This window comes from Gopherus flavomarginatus, chromosome 9 (genome assembly GCF_025201925.1).
Source record: "Gopherus flavomarginatus isolate rGopFla2 chromosome 9, rGopFla2.mat.asm, whole genome shotgun sequence".
Taxonomy (NCBI): Eukaryota; Metazoa; Chordata; order Testudines; family Testudinidae; genus Gopherus; species Gopherus flavomarginatus.
The window spans coordinates 39210054-39235836 of NC_066625.1; the positions used below are offsets into that span (position 1 = coordinate 39210054).

General features: G+C 45.9%; 1 protein-coding gene across 22 annotated transcripts in view; it reads left to right on the plus strand.

The window, feature by feature from the left end:
* Positions 1-25783, plus strand: part of MAPK8IP3 (mitogen-activated protein kinase 8 interacting protein 3) — a 178175-nt gene that overhangs the window by 69261 nt on the left and 83131 nt on the right. For 14 of the 22 annotated variants that reach the window (XM_050968093.1, XM_050968094.1, XM_050968104.1 and 11 more), the window contains exons 5-8: positions 3157-3180; positions 8088-8229; positions 12934-13180; positions 19189-19291. In XM_050968093.1, the coding sequence (XP_050824050.1) occupies positions 3157-3180; positions 8088-8229; positions 12934-13180; positions 19189-19291 (516 nt within the window). The remainder of the gene's footprint in view (positions 1-3156; positions 3181-8087; positions 8230-12933; positions 13181-19188; positions 19292-25783) is intronic. The other 8 variants (XM_050968107.1, XM_050968100.1, XM_050968115.1 and 5 more) reach the window with 3 other exon arrangements.

Sequence of the window (25783 nt, forward strand, 5' to 3'; positions counted from 1 at the left end):
GGCATCTGCCAAAATTAGATAGGAAGTGATGTGAGCATGGCTGCATGATGCAGGTTGAATTAATTCTGCTCACATTTCCCCTTTCCAAAGTCCAAGAAACATTAGCTAAATGTGGCTTTGTGCTGTCACTGGGGAAAGGATGCATGATAGAAAGTTTCAAGAATTGTGATAACTTGTCAGTTCACTGGGGAGGGACAAAACTGTCAGCATGAATTTCCTGCTCTGTACTGCACAAGTAGTGATCTGAGTGCCTCTGAGTGCTGGTGTGTTGCTAGCCTCCTGGGAGGAGAAAAAAGAGACCCATCATATGTCTGTGACCTGTGGCTCCTTCTGAGTTTGTGCAAACCATTAACTGAAAGAGGGCTTTTTTCTTCATTCCAAGCTTTGCATTGTGCCCTTGTGTGTGTGGCACTCTAGTACACGTTCATGTTAGCATATGTATTTATGTTGGGTATGTTCTGCGTCATTGAATGGATGAGTATAAACGAGCACATATATTTTGTGTGCTTTGTTGCCGTGGTGTGTATTTGGGGGAACCATAAGTGTACACCTCTCACTGCATTCTTGGGTGTTTGCATGAGCTCATCTGTTAGCTTTGGTGGATGGGTGGGTGCTGTGATGGGTTCCCCCAAAGGGTCCCACCTGGAATTTGGGGTACCATTGGAGCCTCCTGCCCCACCACCGTGGGCTCACTCTCACACTGTACTGCTGTGACAAGATGCAAAGCCCTCCAGCCTACACTTTCACCAGCACACATATAGGTAGGGACACACCCAGCTGCAGTTACATGCAGGCTCTCTGACCAGCCACTGCATAGGTAGGCTATAGTTAATACTCCTTAGGGCATTCTGTGCAAAAAAATAAAAATTCTGCACACAACATTTTTAAATTCTGCCAGTTTTATTTATCAGTAAATGCAGAGGCTTCAGCAGTGGGAAGCACAGGCCACTGGCTGCACAAAGGTGGGAGATCACCCTGCAGCCCCCTGCGCCCAGGACTTGGACTCAGCAGTGAGGCTGCACCTGACCCTGACAGAGCACAAAGCCTGAGCCTGCCCCAGAAACATCCTGGACCCTGCCCTTCTGCACCAGGTATTCCAGGTGTGGGGCAAGCAGGCTCAACCAGGCAAGGATCCAAGTGTGGAGGGGCTCAGTGTGGGGGGATCCAGATGTGGGGTGAGAGGATTCTGTGTGGGGCAGTCTGGGTGCAGGCAGCTCAGGGGGGGGTCTAGGTGTGTGTGGAGATCTGGATGCACAGAGTCTTATTGGCGAGGAGGTTCCAGGTGCAAGGCCAATGAGATTCTGCAGGGGCTTCCAGGTAAAGGTGGTTGGGGCTCAGTGGTGTGGGTGTGGGGGTCTCAGCAGAGGGGTCTGGGTGCAGGGGGAGTGGGGTTTGGTGGGGTGGGGGTCTGGGTGCAGCTAGTTGGGAGTCAGTGGCATAGGGGTCTGGATGTGGGAGCTCAGGGTGGGACACATTGGGTGGGGGGTTGAGTGCAGGGAGCTCAATGGGGGGTGTTCTGGGGGGCAGGAGTGGGGGTCCAGAGGCAGGGAGTCCGGGTGCAGGGGGCTTCAGATGCAGAGGTTGAGGTTCATTGGGGTGGGGTTTGGGTATGGAGGGCTAGAGAGGTTCTGGGTGTATGGGGTGAGGCTTGATGGGGATGTCTGGGTATAGGAGATCCAGATGCACAGGGGCTGGGCGGATGGGGGAGCAGCTCCCCATACGGGGACACCTCCCTCGCAAATGAGAAGCGATGGGGGCAGGAAGCAGGGGACGATGCTGAGCTTCCTGCAGCTGGGGGAGGTATCAGGAGCTGGGTTGACACAGCCCCAGACACTCCTTGCAGGGGAAAAGGAAGTCCCATCCTCTCCTGCCTCCAGCCCAGCCAGGATTAGTAGCAGATCCCAGCTCAGGGTAGGAGCCACTTGCTGGGGTGTCCCCAACACTGAAGTGATTTACCTCTCTGGCGGCTGCTCCGGGTGCCTGAAACAATGTACGTGGGGAGTGGTGCATGACTGCTTTTGCAGCTTCCCTTTGCTTCCCTGTCAGAAAGTCATTTTTCTGCAGGGAAGCAAACAAATCTGCAGGGGACATGAATTCTGTGCATACGCAGTGGTGCATAATTCCCCCAGGAGTAAATTAAGGCAACTCCCAGCTCCCCAGGCATGCATGACTGAGTCCAGCACTTCCCCCAGTTCAGTCTTTGTTCCTCAGGTGTTTCCAGGAGCCTTCTTGTCTGTGGCGTTGAAGAACCCCAGATGATGTCACTCCCTGCTGTATATAGCTTTTGCACATGGTGGGAACCCTTTGTTCCCAAAGCTTGGATCCCAATCCAGTCTGTGACTGACATCCCAAGATGGAGTTCAGAGACATGTGGTCTCATCACATGTCCTCGTAGAGTCATAGCAGCCATTACTTGGAGCCTGTCTGTAGCGTTCACAGGAAGGCTCACCTGGTGGGAGATAAGCTTCTCCTAAGGCCTATTATTTTTTCCTAATGGCCCCTTGCTCTGAATAGGCCCTTCCCCACCCACTATCTAGACTGAAAGCATCTTGTCTAGTGGGCACTACCCAGGTGTAACTATATTTGAAATACAGATACATAGTTAATATTCATAACTTGAGACACAAAAATGCTACATGCATACAAATAGGATAATCATATTAAGCAAATCGTAACTTTTCCAATGACACCTCACATGACTTATCTTGCATAACATACATCATAATTATGTCATAATGATATCATCATAATATCACTGTGAAGAATATGGGGTGCCGTGTCACAGGTGTGTTTTGTGTGATATGCTAGATAGGCGCATATTTGTGTGAGCCCATACATACACTTGGTATGTTTGCTTGTCACTATGACTGAAGTTTGTATAAGCACAGAGTAGTGTGTACATGTATGCACAAGAGAGGTACAGAGAGAGAGTGTGTGTTTCCACATTGTGATTATGAGTGCATGTATGTAATGTATCTGCTGTAGGGTGCATGTTTATGGGGCTGTAAGTGTCTCCATCACTGCTCAGGTGTGTATTTGTTTGAGCACATACACATACATGTTCTTGCATGACTTTTTGCTCTCTAATGGTTGTTTTCTTGTCTCGCTTCTTGTGCGGTTGCCACTCTGTTTTGGCTGCTATGTTTGTCACTGCAGTCATCGCCAGTCATGGAGGAAAAGGTAAATCCTATTACAGCATTTTTTTTAAACTGTCACTTTGGAGATTGGGGTTGAGTAACAGCTGTTGGGATAGTTGGGGATTGGGCCTACTTTGAGCAGGGGGGTGGACTAGATGACCTCCTGAGGCCTCTTCCAACCCTGATATTCTATGATTAGTGAGGAGAATGCAGGTGAGGCAGCCAGAGGTGTGTGATGAATGTAGTTTGTCACATGACTATGGCCATCACTAATGTGGTGAGTATGCAAAAGATACCGTATAGATAGGCAACAACTCATCTTTAACTGTACAATATTGGAAAATTGTCTCCAGAACTATAGTGTCTGTTAACATTAGAAAGTAGCAGACATTTTAGAATGACTCCTTTTGGGTAACAGTTCTAAAACAAAACCAAATCAATGTACCTATGAATCTGATATCATTTATGTGCTGTCTGTATCAGAGGATTCTTCCATCTGTTATGAAATGTCCATTTGTGAATAATGGGAGCCACAGGCCCAGATTATAATGCAGATTGTTTGGAAAAAAGCAGCATCCCAAAATTCTTTGCTAGGCTACTTGGGAAATGCCCTCCCAGCCCTCTGCCAATCCCAGATGGGACACAGCGAGCAGCAGCTGCCTACCAGCACAGTTTCCCTGCCTTATCAGAAGCTGTCATGGCAGCACAATGGACTGACAAATCAGCACAGCATGTTCTGGCTTTCATATGAGCAATGCTGAGAATGGAGCTACTGAGTGTTTTCTTTGTTTCTCCAGAAGGAAATTAAATCTCTCTTTCCAGGCTGCCTGCACACTCCTTAACCCATTGCGTCAGCTCCTGTGTTAGTGCATTTGCTCATGTCTCAGGGGCCTCAGGTTCCATTACAATCACTTCATGCAAGTCACAAGTGGAGCAGTTATAATGGCCTCTTGGCTGTGTCCCTGGAGAAATGTTCTCCGTGTACAGGACCAGTTTTCCACAGAAACAGCATGGAGCCTTCCTGAGAAAGGACGCATGTCTGATTTGATAGGAAAAGACTGACCCTTTATTCCTGCCCTGCCTTTAATGTATTAACTCCAACAAACCTGTATGCTTGGTGGGGTTTTTTTTCTGTTACGTCTTAATACCAATTTGTTGATCAGTTTGTCTCCTCATCTTGCCCCTTAGCCAAATACTTCTGGTAATGGGTTGACCACAGCTGGTAGTGTTTTAAAAAAAACAAACACTTGAGGATCCAGAATCATCAGTTCTGGCATGTAGAAGAGTAAATCACACACACCTGTGCCCACTAGGCCCCAGCCCTGGGAAGGGACATGGATCCCAAGGGAGGGCAGATGGCAATATCAACACTGGCCTCCCCTCCTGGGCTCATTCTGCAAGGTGGGTCATCTTTAATTTGCATCTGGAGCTCCATAGGAGTCCTGCTAATGGAGTCTGATAAGAGCATTTGCTAAATTAGTGCATCCTCTGGCCATTCTCTGTTCCCTGGTCTTTGAGTTGCTCTGGTTATCTGCAGCTATGTGTCCCTGGTGAAAGAGAGCTTGTGGATGCTTTCTTCTGGTGCAACCTCTTCTACCTGTACCCCTTGCAATATCATAAAATCATAGAATCATAGAATATCAGGGCTGGGAGGAATCTCAGGAGGTCAACTAGTCCAACCCCCTGCTCAAAGCAGGACCAATCCCCAGCTGAATCATCCCAGCCAGGCCCCCAGCGAGGACCTGCCCCGGACTTGCTGCGGCTGGGGGAGAGGAGCCCCTCCCCTGCCCCTGCCCCAGACAAGGCCCACTGGAGCGGCCGGGAAAGGAGCCCCTCCCTTGGGCAGCCCACCCCTGCTGGAGCTGTCGAGCCCAGGGAGAGGTGCCTCTCCCCCGGCCCCAAGCTGCTGTGATGAGAGAGGGTTGTGGGGCATCCAAACCCCTCATCCTTGGCCCCACCCTAGAGCCCGTAACCCCCCTGCATCCCAACCCTCTGCCCCAGCCCTGAGCCTCCTCCCACACTCCGAACCCTTGGTCCCACCCCCACCACATAAATTTTGTTATGTAACAACATTTATTCTGCACATGGACATAAAAAATTGGAACACTGCCAGTAAGACTCTAAAATATTTTTTTTCTGCAAAATAGGTAGTAGCACTAGGAACCTGACAGTGCAATAGAAGAGATTTTTATCTGCACTTCTTTAGGATGGCTTGCATAACTCACTACCAGCTTTGCCACTCATGAGCAATGCAGCCTTCCCAAACACATACTGATAAAGCCCTTACGTCACCCTCCATTATGCAATCTCTCGAGATTTCTGTTTGGAAGCCACAGCTTATTACATGCATTGTAAGAGTGCTCAGTACTTCACAGTAGACTATGCTAAACAAAGAACAAAAGCCCAGATTCCCAGCTGGGGAGGGAAAGTGAACTACAAAGGAGTTTGTAGCAGCTCTCCAATCCTGGATCTGATTTTCCACCAGCTAGTCCCCCAGGAAGTTTAAAGGTGCATCTGCTCAATGAGGATCTAAGTTACCTAGATTTGGAAATCAGGAGGCTCTCTCAATAAAGTTCTAAAGTTTAAAAAGAATAATGAAATGGCTATTTATCTGGTCAGATGAATTCAGATCACAGAATTCCATTTTCCAGGCTATACTCCGAGATAGTGAGTTGAGGTGCATTCTGGGAAGTACTGAGAATGAAACACATTATAGTGAAACCCCATATATACGATATAATTGGGACCGGGGCCAGATCAGATCACCAAAAATCCAGATAATAGGCTTCACCCCCAGATGGCAGGTCTCAGACATCAGGAGACAGGGGGCTGACAGCCCAAACCCCGCTGCCCAGGGCTTGAGCTGTCAGTTCCATTTTAGTTAGTATGGAGAGCTGGATAATGGAGGCGCCGATAAACAGGATTCTACTGTATATGTCCCACTCAGACAGTGTCAGTGTTTTGCCAGTGTGTGGTAAGGCAGGTTTATAGGTTTGGGAGATGCAGAAGCCCTTCAGAACAGTCTAGGACTGTAAACACAGACACTCTGATCACCTCAACACACTGAGCTCATTTGGTTTTTGGATTCAACCTCTGAATCTCCTGCTCTTGAAAACACAAGCCTCTGCCTGATGTGCTAAAGCAGCAGCTTGATTGGCTTTCTCACGTACCAGTAGAAGGAGCTGTCATGTACATTAGCCAGTTTAATGTATATATCAGTAGGGGTGATGACACACTTGTATGTTTCATGGACTGGTGACAACTGCATGTAGTTGCCACTTTCCTGTATGAAATCGTACATTTTAATTATATATAATAAAATATCTGAGGCTGGATTGTAATTGGAGCACACTCAGATCTGAGATGAGAAAGACCGAAGGTGAAGTGGGAGGGCCACCTCTACTGTTGCCCGTTCCTGGGACCCCATGAAGGCCACTCTGTCAGAGCTCAGTGGGGTCAAAGTTCCATCATATTTGGGGCAGGAGGAAGAAGCAGGGGACTATATTCTCTGTGACATGGCTCCCAAGGGGAAATGCTGCTTAAATTGGGTGGCTGTGTCCTCAGCCCCTTCTATAAATCCCAACTTTTCCAACCACAGAAGGGGTCAGTAAGTCAGCCTCTGTAGTCTCCGGCCCTTCACCCCTTCTTATGGGTTCTCCACAGGAGGGCTCAATCTGATGCTAAGAAACACTCCTGAGAGGGGTGATTTATAATTGGATCGTTGGCCTGGTAGGTCAACAATTTTTGTGTGGCAACCCAACTTTGACAGTGCCTTTTAATGAAGAGAGATTAATGGTCTGGATGATGGGGTTAATTGCATCCTCAGCAAGTTCACAGATGACAGTAAGCTGGGGGGAGAGGTAGATACTCTGGAGGGTAGGGATAGAGTCTAGAATTACCCTACACAAATTGGAGGATTGGGCCAAAAGAAATCTGATGAGGTTCAACAAGGACGAGTGCAGAGTCCTGCACTTAAGAAGAAAGAACCTCATGCATTGCTACAGGCTGGGGACCGACTGGCTAAGCAGCAATTCTCCAGAAAAGGACCTGGGGATTACAGTGGACGAAAAGCTGGATATGAGTCAGCAATGTTCTCTCATTGCCAAGAAGCCCAACGGCATGTTGGACTGTATTAGTAGGAGCATTGCTAGCAGATCGAGGGAAGTGATTATTCCCCTCTGTTAGACACTAGTGAGGCCACATCTGGAATATTGCGTCCAGTTTTGGTCCCCCTACTACAGAAGGGATGTGAACAAATTGGAGAGAGTCCAGCGGAGGGCAACAAAAATGATTAGTGGATTGGGGCATATGACTTGCGAGGAGAGGCTGAGGGAAGTGGTTTTATTTAGTCTGCAGAAGAGAAGAGTGAGGGGGGATTTGATAGCAGCCTTCAACTACCTGAAGCGGGGTTCCAAAGAGGATGGAGCTAGGCTGTTCTCAGTGATGGCAGATGACAGAACAAGGAGCAATGATCTCAAGTTGCAGTGGCAGAGGTCTAGTTTACATATTAGGAAACACTATTTCATTAGGAGGGTGGTGAAGCACTAGAATGGGTTATCTAGGGAGGTGGTGGAATAGCTATCCTTTTTAAGGCCTGGCTTGACAAAGCCTTGGCTGGGATGATTTAGTTTGTGTTGGCCCTGCTTTGAGCAGGGGTTTGGACTAGATGACCTGAGGTCTCTTCCAAGGCTAATATTCTGTGATTCTATGATAAGGGTCATCTATGTAGCCTAGCAATAGACAACCCAATTTTGAATCACAGAATCAGGTGCTTACTCATTCAAACTGTGGGAATTAATTCAGCACTTCAGGGGTGGGAATGTGATTTAGCCCTAGTGTCATGTGAATCATGAGTCACTGTGTTGATTGTGAACTTTCTTTACCATAAGGATCCTGTGGATTTGCTAATAGATCGTTTCTTCTCTCTTCCTTTTTCTCTCTCTTTTGCAGGAAGGAACGTCCTAACTCTCTGAATGTCCTCCCCCTTGCTGATGGAATGGTACGTGGGCAGATAGGGGCCAAGATCATCCCCACAGTGGACCACTGGCACTTGAGTGACCTCGGCCAGCTGCAGTCCAACTCCAGCTACAAGGTTTTATAGATTGTCATGGAACAAGGGTTTCCCACTGTCAATAGCATCCCACATCTTCATAAAGACAGAGACCGCCATGTGTCCATAACCCTTTGCAGCCTTTCTCTTTTGTACATCTGATCCTTTCTTAGAACGCTGGGTAGGATGATAGACCTTCAGATGCAGATAAATTTGACGTAGGCTGGAGGACTGGTTTTGACACAACTCACATTTTTTGTCACTTTCAAATTTTTGTCAGTTCTGATTCCTGCTAGTTAGTGTTTTCTGCTGATGAAGCAGAAATGATGGAACCAATCTTCTGCCTCGTCATTGGAACTGTGTCTTTCTATCTCGTAGGGCTGGGCACTGTGCTGCTGTGCCATAATCTGCCCTTTCTAGTTGATCTTTGTTTTAATCTTCCTGTCTTTGGGTTCATGTACACTAGACAAAAAAGGTGCTGCCACCACCACTGATGGTAGCAACACCTAATGCCTACAGTGCATCTAAAATGCTTTGTTTCCTTATACAAATCACTCAGCTGCTATAGAGTGATTGGTATAGCTGGTTGCATTGTGCCACTGTGGAGCAAGCCTTTATGTCACCTTCACAGTCTACGCTGGTGATCTGCGTGTGTGAACAAGAAGTCACAGTGCTGCAGCTGTACTAGTGCTGCTGGCCCTCCCACTGCCATTCTATAATGCTCTGCTCCTCCTTTCAATAACTGATTTGTGGAACGAGCTCCAGCATCTGTATCCCTAGCATCACCCCCAGCATTATATAAAAGTGTTATGGAACACTGACCCTGGAAACTATAGGACTTGGCCAACATGCCCAGAATACCATTCAGATCTCATGAGAATTTGCAAATTTCCAAAAAGCACCTGTTCTGGAGAGCTGTGCTGCGAACTGGGATAAGACTCCCACAATGCACTGGTATGATCAAGGATGGAGGGGTGTAGAAATGGCACAACATTTTTGTATAAACTGATTTGAATTCTGCCTGTGCTGCTCCTCTACTAGGAGACACAGTCCAACCAAAGCTTGCATGCACTGTTTATCCCCATGACAGTGCATTCCCTAACACTTCCATTTAATCAATTGTGTGTATCTTTTGCAGGGGAGAGTAGGAAGAAAGATGGAGTTGCATCCATTTTAATAGACTTGATGAGGCTGCTGTTTTAACTTGTACTTTGTAGCACAGAGACTAAAAGCTTCTGCAGTTTATCAATAACTCACTCTCTGCATTTCAGGAAAATTCATCAGAAATTCAAATACAACTATAGAAACCTTGAATTTTGAGTTCAGGCAGTGGAAGTTACTAACTGTATCTTTTTGTAATTTGTTAATCTTGTATCAGGCAAAGAAATCAATTTATAATGGAAAGAAAATATTGTGCTTTGCTAACAGTGCTCAGCTATGAGTGTATCCATCAGGTAACGCAGAGATAAATGTTCAGTGCTTGTTAAGGAAAGCCCAAGTATGGGACACTGAGTTTAAGGAGGGTAGCCTCTAGGGGGTGGGTTAGGCTGTGGGTTATGGAAAATCCTGCATGCATAGGTTGTTAAGGTAGATATCCTAAAGCAGAATAATTCATAGCTTGTGGAAGATATAGCATGAGTAAGTGTTGGGTAGTGAAGGATACTAAGTGGGTAATGGGTTCACTGTTTGGGATGGAGGTATCCCACATGCAAACCTCTTAATTGCTCTTTGTTAGGCAGTACTTTCTGCTTGAAGTGTTATTTAATAAATGCTCTTGCTTGGCCTTTGAAATGCATTGCTGTGCTGCAAATACTTTATGGTGACTTTATTATGCTTTTCTTTTGTGGTGTTCTAAGTTCTCCCTGTGTTGGGAACATAGCTGATGTTCCACTGCTATCAGATGCACACTGATAGCTTACCTGCCTGATCTTTTTTCTTCTAACTCTCTGAACTGATTTTTCATCTTCAAGAATCAGATTATTAAATATTTCTACATTTTCATTATTATCATTATTTATTATTATTATTTTATTTGCATCTTACGTTTTGTAACTAGATTAGGTTTCGTTTTGCTTTTGTTTTTTTACATTTAACATTTTATATTTTGTAGATTTAGTCCTTAATGCTTTTTGAGTTTGTTTTTATGTACTGTATTTTCAGTGTTAAAATCATAGAATTGTGGCTACTCATGGTGACATATTACTCCTATGAATTTTGGGCTTTTACAATGCATTTTGGAGGTCACGGCTACACATGTGAAGTTTAGGAGGCTCACAGGTCTGATTCTAGGTAAGTGGTGGCTATGGAGAGTATCCTTTGGTATGTGAAGGATTATGGAGATCACCCCCTGGACTGTAGGATAGCTAGTGAGTGAGCGAGATTTGGTGGTAGAGTGGGGTAGAAGGAATATATCAGCAGTGTCTAGTAGAGTTCCTGGAAGGTTAAAACGAATAGCTTGTCTGTATCTAAGGGTTTTGGAGTGGATATTCCCAAAATGGATTGGTTGGCTGTGGAGAATATTCCATACATAAGTGGAAAATTAAGAAGCATAACTGGCGGTGTATGGTAACCATGGTGGTTATCCCATGAGTGTGTTTTGAATGGAGAATTATATAAATAAGTAGCAGTGCATGGGGCATGCTTTTGAGATAGATGTGGAATAGGAGTAGCACCCATGGCATCGGTGGTTTAGTGTTTTTTAATGTGGTTTTATTTACATTTTACACTGAATAATGGTGCATTTTTAGCCCCTTTGCTTCCGGGCCTTGGGAGTGCAGTAGCAGGTATTTGTCAAAGTAACGTTAAGTCCCAATGCATTGGAGTTGTCCACGAAACCCTCCGATTTGATACTTTGCCTTTGCACATTAGAATGGAAGCACCCAGAATAGGAATTTTAAAAAGTTGTAAGAAGTCTAATGTTCAAATATAGCAGCCTAAGTAAAATGTCCATATTTCAAATTTGATGCCCAAATCAGCAAGTAGATTCACAAATGACCATTTAATGCACCAGGATTGTGATCTGAACATTCATACAGGAGAAGTGGTTGTGCTGTTTGGGCTCACAATCCAAAAAGGTCAAGCAAAAAAAGTGGATAAAATTTGATAGCAACATTGTAAAAAAATAAAGAAATTCAATGTCAGTGTCTGTGCCATAAGTAATCATGTAATGGATGTGGCACAGGACACTTGGTTTCCTTACTGCAGTATCCAGAAGGATACTGCAGGAATGAGCCTGGACAGGGAGACTTTAATGTGTTTCTAATTAAAGTAGTATGTCAATAATGGGTATGGTTTGTTTTTTTAAAGAAAGCATGGCTGCCAAGGGTTACATTGCCATTTTTTCACTATCCTCGTTCTCATCCCATGTGAAACTGTTTTGTTGCATCATGAAATTGTTAGGAAGAAGGACTGTAGAACACAGACTTCCAAAAAACTGAGGTGCAGACAACATCACAATTTCAAGACTGTGAGGTCTAAAAAGGTAGTACCTAGTTTTAAAGCACAGTTAACAAACTAAGTAGAAGCAGAAGCTTCCTAGTAACTGCACAGAAGAGAAGATGCAAATAAGGATGGTAATAACTATAGTAAGGAAATTGGGGGGTGGGTATATATCAAATAGCTTTTCCGTCCAAGTGGAAAACATTGTAATATGTTGCTCTAGAAGTTCACTTTGCTATCCTCTTTCAGAAAATGCTTTAAGTGGTCTTGGGTGGTACGGGGGTGGAAGGTTAGAAACCCTGCCAAGAAGACTTGGGAGATCTCATTTGGGTCTGAGGCCAGTTGGTCACTGATGAGAAGGTGATCTGGCTGAGTCTGAAACAGTGCTTTCTTAATTGGCAAGCAGGGAGTGCAGCATCAAATGCTGTAGTATTCTTGAAAGCTTCCTGTATTTTTCAGGATGTGGTAGGATGCGGAATGGGACCATAATTTATGTTGAACAGGGACTTGTTTGAGCACTTTTCAGGTTGGAAATACATCTCAAGGGGTTATTTATGACATCTTTTGATTTCTGAACTCTTGGTCCTGTCTTTCATCCAGTTGGGGAGAACCACATATGTTGTCATCCTGGGTCCATGCCTGGCTAGCTTCTACGTGAGCTAATACAGACATGTAGTTCTCCCCTACTAATGAAGTAAGACAATTTCAGCTTGATACCCACTTTACTTCAGCTGCCTAGTATAAAAAATATTTACCTGTCCCTTCAAATGAAGTGGTAGCATTAGAAATCTATTAAACAAGTTCTGTGCCAATGACCTACTGAAATGATGGATCCAGAGCATCTGTGAAACTGCTTCATAGAAGAAATGATTGTGCTTTCTTTCTTGCACTGGGTATCTTGGAAGACATTGGCCTGATTTTCAGAAGTGCGGAGCACTCATAAATCCCAGTGAAGTCAAGGGAAGGTGCAGCTGTTTTTCACCTTTGAAAATCAGGTCACATTCCATTATGAATAGGCCTCATGTCTCACGTAACTTCTGAAGACTTGAAATGCCATCTTTGTTGGTAATAAAGAAAGAGGGGGATCGGTATTTAGACCAAGTTGGATTTGCTTGTTGAGTTCTGTACAGGAACTTCCTGTTCATTTGCAGTGCTAAGCTGGCACAATGAGCTCTGGGTGTTCAGTTTGTGGTACTCATTTTCCATAATTTGCTACAAGGCATCCATCAATCCAGTAAATAAGAAATTATCTGAAACATATAGATGCACTTTTTCCTCTCCGTTTTCTCCTTCTTTGTATTGTCATAGTGCCCAAATGATGAAATGTCTGAATCTGGGCAGTCTTCTGCAGCTGCCACTCCAAGCACCACTGGGACAAAGTCCAACACACCAACCTCATCTGTGCCCTCTGCTGCTGTCACGCCCCTAAACGAGAGTCTGCAACCCATCAGTGACTACAGTGGAACAGACAAGAACAATAAGAGGGCACGGGAAAAGCGGAACAGCAGGAACATGGAAGTTCAGGTCACCCAGGAGATGAGGAATGTCAGCATAGGTATGGCAAGTGTATTCTTCTGTATATAGTCTTTGCTAGCCAACCTGTTGCATGCCCACTTTAATAAAAGGCATACATGAGCATTGTAAAATCAAATACCAGAGGAGGTCTGGGGGGACTGAAGGAGTAACTAGCTTAGTTCAACTGAAAGACAATGCTCTCTGTTTATTAAGGATACAGTTGGAAGTAGGGGAATAAAGGTGGGTGATATGCTCATTTATGCTTGATGGTAGGACTATGCTTGCTTTTTGGAGGAAAAATAAAAGATTCATTGACATGGATCCAGTTTCCAAGTTTATTACAACTGACTTAGAGGAAATTTCTTTTGTAAAGTTCCCAAATGAGTTCCTGACAAAGTGAAACCACAAAACAGTAGAAAAATCTTGTGCTGTAGCCTTTGACTGAGGATGCCAGTGTTGAAATCTCATTTTGTAGTTATATTAGCAGCCTGTTTGCTACCAGGATCAACGTCCCCTGGCTGGCAGAGGGCAATGTAGTTCCTCAAGAATTACTTACATATTGAGTGCCTAACCAATAAGTCGGTATCATTTTAATGATGTCAGTTAAGCCAGCACAGTAAATATAAGTATCAGCACTGGGAGACAGACATAGAAATCTCAGCTCTCTCCGTTCTCGATCACTGACCTGTATGGGTTGGCAAAAACTGTCATAGAATCATAGACTTTTAGGGTGTGATGTGTTCGGTCACAGAGGCCCCCTTGGGACCATCATCTGACATGCTGGAATTACCTCTGAGCCCGTTTTCCACTGCCAGCTTGGGGCTCCAGAACTCTGCCTTGTTAACCCAGATACACTAGTCTGCTGCAACACAGACCCAGGTCTGGTCCATGCCCCAAAGCTGCAGACTTTAACCAAAAACTGCTCAGCAAGTCACCTGTCTCCAGCACCCAGACACCCAGTTCCCAATGGGATCCAAACCCCAAATAAATCTGTTTTACTCTGCATAAATTTTATACAGAGTAAACTCATAAATTGTCCGCCCTCTATAATGCAGATAGAGAGATATGCACAGCTGTTTGCTCCCCCAGGTATTAATCACTTATACTCTGGGTTTACTAGTAAACAAAAGTGATTTTATTAAGTATAAAAAGTAGGATTTAAGTGATTCCAAGTAATAACAGACAGAAGAAAGTACGTTACCAAGCAAAATAAAACAAAGCACACAAGTCTAAGCCTAATACATTTAAGAAACCGAATATAGGTAAATCTCACCCTCAGAGATGTTTCAATAAGCTTCTTTCATAGACTAGACTCCTTCTTAGTCTGGGCCCAATCCTTTCCCCTGGTACAGTTCTTGTTAGTTCCAGCTCAGGTGGTAAGTAGGGGTTTTCTCATGACTGCCGTCGCCTTTGTTCTGTTTCATCCCCTTTTATATCTTTGGCACAAGGTGGGAATCCTTCTTCTCCCTGGGTTCCCACCCTTCCTTCTAAGTGGAAATGTACCAGGTTTAAGATGGATTCTAGTACCAGGTGATATGGTCACATGTCCTATGAGACCCCAAGCCTCCATTCTTTCTGGCCTGACTCACACGAACACACGAAGGCTTTCAAGTAAACAGAGCCATTTACAACCAATTGTTCTAGTTAATGGGAGCCATCAAGATCCTAAGCCACCATTAATGGCCCACACTTTGCATAGTTACAATAGGGCTTCAGAGTAATACTTCATATTTCTAGCTTTACATACAAGAAAGATACATACATACATACACATAGGATGAATATACTCAGTAGATTATAAGCTTTGTAATGATACCTTACAAGAGACCTTTTGCATGAAGCATATTCCAGTTACATTATAGTCATACTCATTAACATATTTCCATAAAACATATGGAGTGCAATGTCACGTAGGTTTGGAAGAGACCTCAGGTCATCTAGTCCAACCCCCTGCTCAAAACAGGACCAACCCCAACTAAATCATCCCAGCCAGGGCTTTGTCAAGTTGGGCCTTAAAAAACCTCTAAGAATGGAGATTCCACCACCTCCCTAGGTAACCCATTCCAGTGCTTCACCACCCTCCTCGTGAAATAGTTTTTCCTAATATCCAACCTAGACCTCCCCCACTGCAACTTGAGACCATTGCTCCTTGTTCTTTCATCTGCTGCCACTGAGGACAACCTCGCTCCATCCTCTTTGGAACCCCCTTTCAGGTAGTTGAAGACTGCTATCAAATCCCCCCTCACTCTTCTGCAGGCTAAATGAGACCACTTCCCTCAGCCTCTCCTTGTAAGTCATTTTCCCCAGCACCCTAATGATTTTTGTTGCCCTTTGCTGGACTCTCTCCAATTTGTCCACATCCTTTCTGTAATAGGGGACCCAAAACTGGACGCAGTATTCCAGATGTGGCCTCACCAGTGCTGGATAGAGAGGAATAATCACTTCCTTCGATATACTGGCAATGCTCATACTAATGCAGCCCAATGTGCTGTTAGCCTTCTTGGCTACAAGGTCACACTGTTGACTCATAGCAAGAGAAAGTTAGTAGTAAGTATACGAGGCCATCGCTGGTGTAATTCCAATGGTGATAATGTATTTACACTCAGGATAAATCTGTTTTGCAGCATGTCTTCCCTCTGCCCTTGCCAAATACATTGCAGTCCACTACAGGAAGCAGCAGAGGGCTGCAACTCCAACACACTTTAAATAATTTTCAGTACGGTCACGTTTAAAATTGCTGCTAGACCTGCTGGATATTGGTTAGAAAGTTTGTACTGGGGAGTCATCATCAATGGAGGAGTGTCTTCCATTTCCATGAAGGCTAGTGGAATTGCATTGGATTGGATTAATTTGATCCACGTGAACTGCTTAGGAGAAAGTATCTGAATGAATGGGCCAGAAACCCTCCCCCGAGAATGAAAATTCTTGTCAGTCCATAATGGTTGCATAACATCTGCTGCTTTTTACCATGCACAAATAGACTTTAGAATTTGGGATAAATGAGGCATGAGCTCCTAAGATATTATAGAGGAGTGCATGTGACATCAAACCTAATTAACACTTCAGTAGTCTTCTGGGTCCAAAATCTGCCCTCAGATATGTGAGTACAACTCCAGCTGAAGTCAACATGGATCTGAGGGCAGAATTTGGGGCCTGGATATTAAAGGCATATAGTTTGATACACAGAGGCTAATTCATCCCTACTGTAACTCTGTTGAAGATGTTAGAATTATAGAAATGTAGGACTGGAAGAAACCTCAGTAGGTTATCTAGTCCAATCCCCTGCACTGAGAAAGGGAGGAATAAGTACTATCTAGACCATCCCTGACAGGTGTTTGTCTAACCTATTCTTAAAAATCTCCAATGATAGAGATTCCACAACCTCCTGAGGTAATTTGTTCAAGTGCTTAACTACCCTGAGAGGAAGTTTTTCCTAAGGTCTAACCTAAAACTCCCTTGCTGCAATTTCAGCCCATTATTTCTTGTCCTGTCCTCAGTAGATAAGAACAATTTATCACTCTCCTCTTTATAACAACATTTTATGTGCATGAACACTGATATATTTCCCTGACACCCTCCTCCCGCCCCATCTTCTCTTTTCCAGACTGAACCAAAGAATTTTTTTTGATCTTTCATCATAGGTCATGTTTTCTAGACTTTTAATCATTTTTGTTACTCTTCTCTGAACTTTCTCCAATTTGTCCACATATTTCCTACACCGTGGTACTCACTGGATGCAGTATTCCAGTTGAGGCCTTATCAATACTGAGTAGAGTAGAAGAATTATTTCTTGTGTCTGGTTTACTACTTTCCTGCTAATACATCCCTAGAGCAATTCAAGGGAACTGAACACCTTTTTATGGACCATGTTCAAGCCTGATACCTGAAACTTTTGCCACAGCTGTTATTTCTGCCATGTCCTTAATAAATGAAACCTAGGAGCACCACTCAGTGCTCCGGGCAAATATGGCTTACTTGATATTTCAATACTGTGTGTTTTTTGCAGCTAGAGTTAAAATGTGGGTGATACAAGTGCATCAGAGCAGAATGGAGAAGACAGGTTCCTGAAACCAAGGTCCAGTGTTCCGAAAGGAGTGGAGAGGGATTATGATTTTCCTCATTTTCAAAATTTGGGGAAATCTTCCTCAACTTTTTTTAAAAATTAGAAACTTGAGAACCATGGTTATAAGGAGCCCTGTTCTGGCAACAGATGCACACCATGTTTGTCTTAAAACGTGACAAATGTTGCCAAGTGTTGCACATTGATAACCTGAAGCAATGAAATAAATACTGTAAAGGTATCATGGGTTTTGTATACAGTAACTCCTCGCTTAACCTTGTAGTTATGTTCCTGAAAAATGTGACTTTCAGCGAAACGATGTTAAGTGAATCCAATTTCCCCATAAGAATTAATGTAAATGGGGGGGTTAGGTTCCAGGGAATTTTTTTTCACCAGACAAAAGACTATATTATATATATGTATACACAGTATAAGTTTTAAACAAATAATTTAATACTGTACGCAGCAATGATGATTGTGAAGCTTGGTTGAGGTGGTGGAGTCAGAGGGTGGGATATTTCCCAGGGAATGCCTTATTGCTAAATGATGAACTAGCACTTGGCTGAGCCCTCAAGGGTTAACACATTGTTGTTAATGTAGCCTCATATTCTACAAGGCAGCATGGCAGACAAAGACAGAGATACACATCCTGTGTGCATGTGAGAGAGAGACATGTGCATTGCCCCTTTAAGTATGCTGAACATCTCTAAGTAGATTGCCTTAGGGGGGCAGGATCAGGGGGGAGGGGAACACCCTAATATTAGGGCAGCTGCCACACAGGGAACTTAGGGAAGCGGGGAGCTGATAAGGGGCTGCCTGTCCACCCTGGTTCCAAGCCCCCACCAGCTACTTCCAATGGGCTGCTCTTTCTGCAAGCAGTGGACAAAGCAGGCAGCTGCCAAACAACATTATATGGGAGCATTGCACAACTTTAAACGAGCATGTTCTCTAATTCATCAGCAACAAAACGACGTTAACTGGGATGACTTTAAGTGAGGAGTTACTGCACTCCAACACTGAAGCTGTTTTACAGGGTCAATAAACTCCATATCTGGTGCAGTTGAAATTCTAGTGTCATTTATGAAGTAGGGCTAGGATCCTGCAAGAATTTCTGTATACGCAGACCCTTTTGCTTATGTGGGGTCTGCCTGTATGGAACAACTTCAAGACTGGGTTCTTAAACAGTTTAATTTGTTGCATACTCTTTAAGTCATTTGAAGCCTCATCTTTCTTCTTCATTAAATAATGACTCCAGAACATACATCACATTAGAAACAGATTAGGTTGCATGTATTCAGTACATTGCTCCTTCCATTTCACAATTTCACTATAGTTAACAGTTAAATAAGATGTAAGCATGAGAATTTGTATACTCAAGTTGTTCCTATTTAAAGTGATTCAGTCATGATTTATAACACTAATAATTTTTGTTATAGAATACATTAAATTACTGTATGTTTTTATATCTTTTATAATGTTGCAAAATAAGAGGGAGGTTTTTACTGAGAGATTAAAAGGACTTTATTTGGTGTTTGAATCTTTCTTAATTGACCTTAACTGTGTCCCAAAACAGATGACCTTATTTAAAACAAATTTACCTTTAGAATTCTGGAGCTTAAAGTTTAATATCCAGAAGTACTTCATTACCCCACCCACTGACTGATGGTATTGCCACTGGCATGCTTCCAAGAATCCCCTATTTCTCACACTTATTCATGATGGTAGATCCCACATCTACCTTTCCCCAGGAATACTTGAAACAAGCCTTCCCAGCTGTAGTTTGTGACTCACTAGAAATCCATCTACACTCTTAACCTTTTTAACACCTTGCACATGGTACCATAGCAATCTTGAGAGTGCTCCTCATGATCCTTTTTGATACCCAAAGAGGCTTAAGACCAGTCAGAGAATACAGTCCCTAGAGTGGAACAACTGTTGGCCTTCTTTTCTTCTGGATATGTCTCTTATCTGTGCATTATCTTTGGTAGGAATGGGTAGCAGTGATGAATGGTCTGATGTTCAGGATATCGTAGACTCTACGCCAGAGCTGGACATGTGCCAGGACCCCCGACTGGAGCACACTGGAAACAGGTACTTGCTTTTATCTTTTGTAAATATGCTATTTAGTCTCCTTCATGTAACTTCTCGAGAAGTGAAGAGAGACCCTGGGTTAAAGAGCTTGTGTAATTAAAGCTGCATAGAACTATGGTACATGTTAATGCGGTGGAGACATTGGTATATGAGCAATCATTGGATCTTTGCTTCCTCTGCCTAGTGCAGAATGAAGGATCCCTCAGGCACAAAACTCCTTGTTATCATGGGAAGAACACAACCTCAAAATCTGTGTTAGAAATCACCTCCAGATGATCCACAGTTGGACTGGTTTCAGACAGTACAGTTTGCCATGCTCCCATGAGAGAAGGGGAAGTGGCATGATAAAAGAGAGAGGACAGGCTAAGGAGGTATGGGGCTTATGGGCTGAAGTGGTAGAAAAGAGAAGAAGTCAATTGTCTAGTAAAAGGTCGGCCCTGAATTATGTTTCAAAATCCAGATCCTTCTCAGGTTTGCCATATATAGGTTGGCACCTGACAATGGGTGATCTTTACTCTGAAATTCTCTGTTTCTATAGTTTATGCTTGATTAGAACACCAGCTTCCCCTTAAGTGGGAGGTTGCCTGAAGGCCATTCATTTTGGTGCCTCACTGCTACCAGGCATATAATAGCCTAGATGAATGTATGGCACAGAGAGGCAATAAAAGGGAAGTCTTTTATTAAACAGCACAGTGGTCTTCATTTGGACAAGCACTGCACAGGGGAAGAGGCATGAAGAATTTTGATGATGCAGGAATGAGTAGCGAAGTTTCCTCTTAGGATGGTATGGCCAGAATATGTGAGAGGCATGTGTAATGTTCTGAGAACAACAGCAGGAGGAACCACTGTGGCAGAGCCAGTTGTGTATGTTGTATGCCATGAGAGTGGCTGATGAGACGAAGAATAATCAGTCTGAACATGAGTGGAGAACCCCACGGATGCAGCTACAAGGAGAGAGCCCTTTAGTCAAGGAAATCTGTGCACCAAGGAGACAGACTAGGGGCTGCTGGTTAGAAGCACAACGTGCATTGAGGTTACTGAGCCTTGGACTTGCTGCTTTAACAAGCTTAATGCTTCCTAAAGTTTCAATTATTAAATTGGTAAATCCAGAGGTGGTCCTCTTGCCGTTTGTTGTTGCCCACTAGTGAGGGTGTGTGTCTCAGAATATGTTGGTCCACAGCATTGGTGTTTATCTCCAATTTTTCAGTGGTATCAGATTCTAGTATATCCATACAAACGTATTGGAACATGAGCTTTTGTGGGTGAATACTCACTTTGTCAGATGCATGACATGCGTTGCATGCATCTGACAAAGTGGGTATTCACCCATGAAAGCTGATGCTCCAATACGTTTGTTAGTCTATAAGGTGCCACAGAACTCTTTGCCGCTTTTATGGATCCAGACTAACACGGCTACCCCTCTGATGTTTAGTATAGCCATGGAGATAAAAAAAAACTCCATGTCATAGAATCATAGAAGATTAGGGTTGGAAGAGACCTCAGGAGATCATGTAATCCAACCCCCTGCTCAAAGCAGGACCAACCCCAACTAAATCATCCCAGCCACAGCTTTATCAAGCCGGGCCATAAAAACCTCTAAGGGTGAAGATTCCACCACCTCCCTAGGTAACCCATTCCAGTGCTTCTCCACCCTCCTAGTGAAATAGTGTTTCCTAATATCCAACCTAAACCTCCCCCACTGCAACTTGAGACCATTCCTCCTTGTTCTTCTTTGCGTGCATGCTCATATCGATTCCAATTAGGTGCGCGCACTGTGTGCACGATCATCAGAGAATTTTTACCCTAGCAACACCCGGTGGGTTGGCTGTGGAGCCCCCTGGAGTGGCGCCTTCATGGTGCTGGATATATACCCCAGCTGGCTCAGTGCCCCCTCATTTCCTTCTTACCACCCATTATGGTCTTTGAAACTATGGAGCTTGGCTTAGCCAACACTCCACTCTCTCTAGCGCTCTTATTGCTGTTTGTACATAGTTGTTATAGTGTTATAGTGTTAGTTGTCATAGTTGTAGTTTAGTTGCAGTTTTTAGGGGTGTGGGGTTTCTCACCCCCACCCCCCCACGTTGTTGTTGGGCTAATGTCCAAAGCTCCGGGATTTAAGTCCTGCGGCTCCTGCTCCAAGCCCATGCCGACGGGCAACCCCCATGACTCTTGCCTTACGTGTATGGGGGAATCTCACCAGGTGGAGAAGTGCGGGATCTCCAAGGATCAAGAAGAAGCAGGACTTTCACAGCTCCTTATGGAGGTGGCTCTTAGCCCCCAGCCTCCGGTGGCGAGTCAAGACTCGGCACCAAGTGCTTCGGTGTACAGTGTCCCTGCTTTGGCAGGAGGAACGGTACTGCAGTTAAACTCTGACTGAGGGCCACGGCACCGGTGCTTCCCGGCACTGCAAACTTCATCGGTCTGGCACCGCTCCCACTTGCCTGTCCAGAAGCTGCACCAGAAGCTGGAAAGGGCTGGTCCACCTCAACAGACTCTGCCTCTTCTGGATGCGCCTGCAGATCCCTGTCCCACAGCGGAATGCCAGGGAACACAGGCGGTGGCCTCGGCACCGTTGACTCTGGCACCGAGGTCTGAGCCATTGAGTCCACTGAACCTGGACTCCCCAGCTTGCAGTGTGGTCAAGGTCCAGCTTCCTTCCATGCCTTTGAGGCCAAAAGGGATCTGATTGCCATGACCGTGTCGGCATCGCCTCAACAGTCCAAGGCTCCAGCACTGGTCCACGTGGTACCTTCACGGGGCAAGCCAGCCCTTATTCATCCACCGTCACCGTTCCTGTTCTCAGTGCTGTTCACTCTCCGCGGCGCCGGTCGTATTCGCAGCACCGTTCAAACTTCTGGCATTGTTCCGTACACCTGTCTCCATCCAGGAGCAGGTCCGGATCCAGACGCCATTCCCATAAGTCCCTTATTGTCCCTTATTCGGACAAGGTCCAGATCCCAGCACCGGTCTAGACCTCAGCACCGGTCTCGGTCCTGGCACCGCTCCCCAAGGCCATGGTGCCGCTCTCCAGTCTCGTGGCACCGATCCACGTTGCGCTATCATGAACCAGTGCAATCTCACTTAGCACCACCATGGCCCTCTCGTTCTGCCTCTCGTTCAACAGGATCAGACACAGGGTCCCGTGTTTCAGACCACGGCTACCTGGACCCTGAGGCTGGTCACTAGCAGGTGCAGGGACAAGGTCCTGTTCAGGGGTCTACTCAATGGCCCTTTTGGATGCCTTGGGTGTACCACCAGGCCCAAGGTGCTCCTTCTGGGGCATCTCGCTCAGCCTCTTTGGAGCCGTGAGTGCCAGAGGCCACTGTCAGCCGTCCTGCTCCTGGGAGCATGGGGGTATGGAGGCCGCAGGGATGTCCCTTCCGCCCTCGGACCCTCTCCCAACTCCTGTGCCTGATCCGGATGCAGAGGTAGCTGGCCCTGATCTACAGGTCACAACCCAGCAAGAGGCCCCAGTCGATCCTCTTCCTCCCATGGCCTCTTCCTCATCGTCACCAGATGAAGCGGTAGTGGGAACGGCCATTTCGGGTCCCCCTTCAATAGACCTCTGTGCCCACCGGGACCTCTGATGTAGAGTGGCACGTAACATGAACCTCCAAGTGGAGGAAGTTATAGAGGTGGAGGACTACCCACTGAAAATCCTTTAAGCCCCAGCTTCAATGATCCTATCCCCCTCCTTGGCCGAGGCAGGATTTTTACAGGAGGCGGGGCCGTGATGGCAGGAGGAGACCATGTAACCACCAGTCCGGGCAGAGTCAGGGCCTGTCCAGACCCTTGGCAGGCTCTAAGCAAAACTTTTGAAGGGATGCCCGAGGACAGTGTACTGGACCTCATTCTGGATTCTTCCCCACCCTTCCTGAATCGTTTATCCCATTTCTACCATGCTTGGTTGCTCATAACTACGGATCGTTGGGTCCTTCGCATGGTGGAAAGGGGATACTCTCTCCAATTTTCTTTTTCCCCACCATCCCATCCTTCCTTCCCATCCCTCTTCATGGACCCTTCTCACGAGCAACTCCTCATCCAGGAGGTGCAGATGCTCCTTGCCATGGGTGCAGTCGAGGAGGTGCCAAGGGAGCTAAGGGGCAGGGGGGTTTACTCCCATTACTTCCTAATCCCCAAGGCAAAGGGCGGGCTGCGGCCTATCCTGGACCTGCGCGGACTGAACATATTCATAGTAAAGTTGAAATTCCGCATGGTCACGCTGGATCTTGGAGACTAGTACACCACCCTCAACATGAAGGACGCATATTTTCACCTTGCAATTCATCTGGCACACAGATGTTTCCTGCTTTTTGTTGTCGACCATGAACGCTATCAGTCCTTCCCTTCAGTCTCTCCACGGCCCCTCGGGTGTTCACCAAATGTATGGTGGTTGTGGCAGCCTTCCTCCGTCGACGACAGGTATAGGTATACCCGTATCTCGACGACTGGCTTATCCAAGGACATACTGTGACGGGGGAAGGCCAGATGGCTATAGAAAAGTAGTGGGAGATAGATATATTAGCTCCAGGTTAAACAAATCCCTGGTACCAGGATAAGAAAATGGCAGCTGCTCCAGGTCAATTATCCTCCCTCCAGGGGGAAGGGATAGCTTAGTGGTTTGAGCATTGGCCTACTAAACCCAGGGTTGTGAGTTCAATCCTTGAAGGGGCCATTTAGGGAACTAGAGTGAAAATATGACTGGGGATTGGTCCTGCTTTGGACTAGATGACCTCCTGAGGTCCCTTCCAACCCTGATAGTCTATGATTCTAATTAAGATATCTGGGGCCAATTAAGAGCTTTCTGGAAGGCAGGGAGGATGCTGGGTTGATTGGGACACCTGAAGTCAGTCAGGGGCTGGCTGAAACTAGTTAAAAGCCTCTTAGTTAGTCAGGTGGGCGTGCATGTCAGGAGCTGTGAGAAGTTGCGCTGTTGGAGAGAGACTGAGCTGTACACACCATATCAGGCACAAGGAAGGAGGCCCTGAGGTAAGGGTGAAGTGGAGCTTGAGGAAGTGGGGGCTGCTGTACATGTCCTGTTCCTAAAAGGTCAACTACCATAGCTGATACTATTAAGGTCCCTGGGCTGGAGCCCGGAGTAGAGGGCGGGCCTGGGCTTCCTCCCACTACCCGCTTTGTCCCCCTGATTAATCACTGAGACTGGGAGACAACAGAGACTGCAAGGGAGGATAGCTTCTTCTCACCTCCCTTGCTGGCTTATGGTGAAAATGGCTCAGTAGACTGTGATCCTTGTCTCTAGAGAGAGAAGGGTTAAGTGGGAGAGTCACAGGGAGCCTCTGAGACTAGCAAAATCCGTCAGGAGACAAGGACAGAACTTTGTCATAGTACCAAGGATCAAGTACAGTCTCACTTCCAACTCATCATGCTCACGTTTCATCAGTTAGGCCTCCTTCTCAATGTGGAGAAGTCGACTCTAGAACCGACTCAGAGAATAGAATTTGTCAGGGTGGTCCTGGACTTGGGGCACACACAAGCCCTCCTACCAGACGCTCGCTTCCAAACTTTGTGGAGTCTCATCATGAGCCTTCAAACCTCAGCAGTGAGAACGTGCCTGAGTCTTGTGGGCCATATGGCTTCCTGCACATACGTAACCAGGTATGCCAGGCTATGGCTCCGCCCTCTTCAAGCATGGCTGGCATCTGTCTATCGTTTAGGCCGAGACAATGTGAACCTTGTGGTCACCATCCCAGAAAGTCCTGGTCTCCCTCCAATGGTGGCTGACTGGTGTGCAAAGGAGTTCCATTCCACACCCCTCAGTCCTCCTTATCCCTTGTCACAGCTGCGTCAGCCCTGGAACGGGGTGCCCATCTCGAGGACACCCAGACACACAGTCTCTGGACCCAGTCAGATCTCTCCCTCCACATCAACGTTCGAGAGCTGATGGCTGTTTGTCTGGCTTGTCAAGCTTTCCAGGAGCAGCAGCTGCATGGTCGTTGTGTAGCAGTCCTCACAGATAATACCACGACCATGTTCTACATCAACAAACAAGGTGGTGCTTGGTCCTCCCACCTTTGTCAGGAGGCCATTCGACTGTGGGAATTCTGCATAGCCCACTCCATTCACCTGGTGGCATCTTTCCTTCCAGGGGTACAGAACACATTGGCGGACCGCCTCAGCAGATCCTTCCAATCCCACGAGTGGTCAATACACCCGGATGTCATCCATACCATCTTCCTGAAGTGGGGGTTTCCCCAGGTCGATCTGTTCACCTCACGCGGCAACTGGAAATGCCTGGCATTCTGCTCCCTTCAAGGTCGCTCTCCGGGCTCCCTCACAGAGGCCCTTCCTGCTTCTGTGGACAAGCTGGCTGTTTTACACCTTCCCGCCGTTTCCCCTGGTATACAAGGTCTTGCTCAAGGTGTGCAGGGGCAGGACACATCTGATCCTGGTCGCCCTGGCATGGCCCAGGCAGCATTGGTACACCACGCAGTTGGAGATCTCCGTGGATACCCCAGTCCCGCGGTCCCTCTT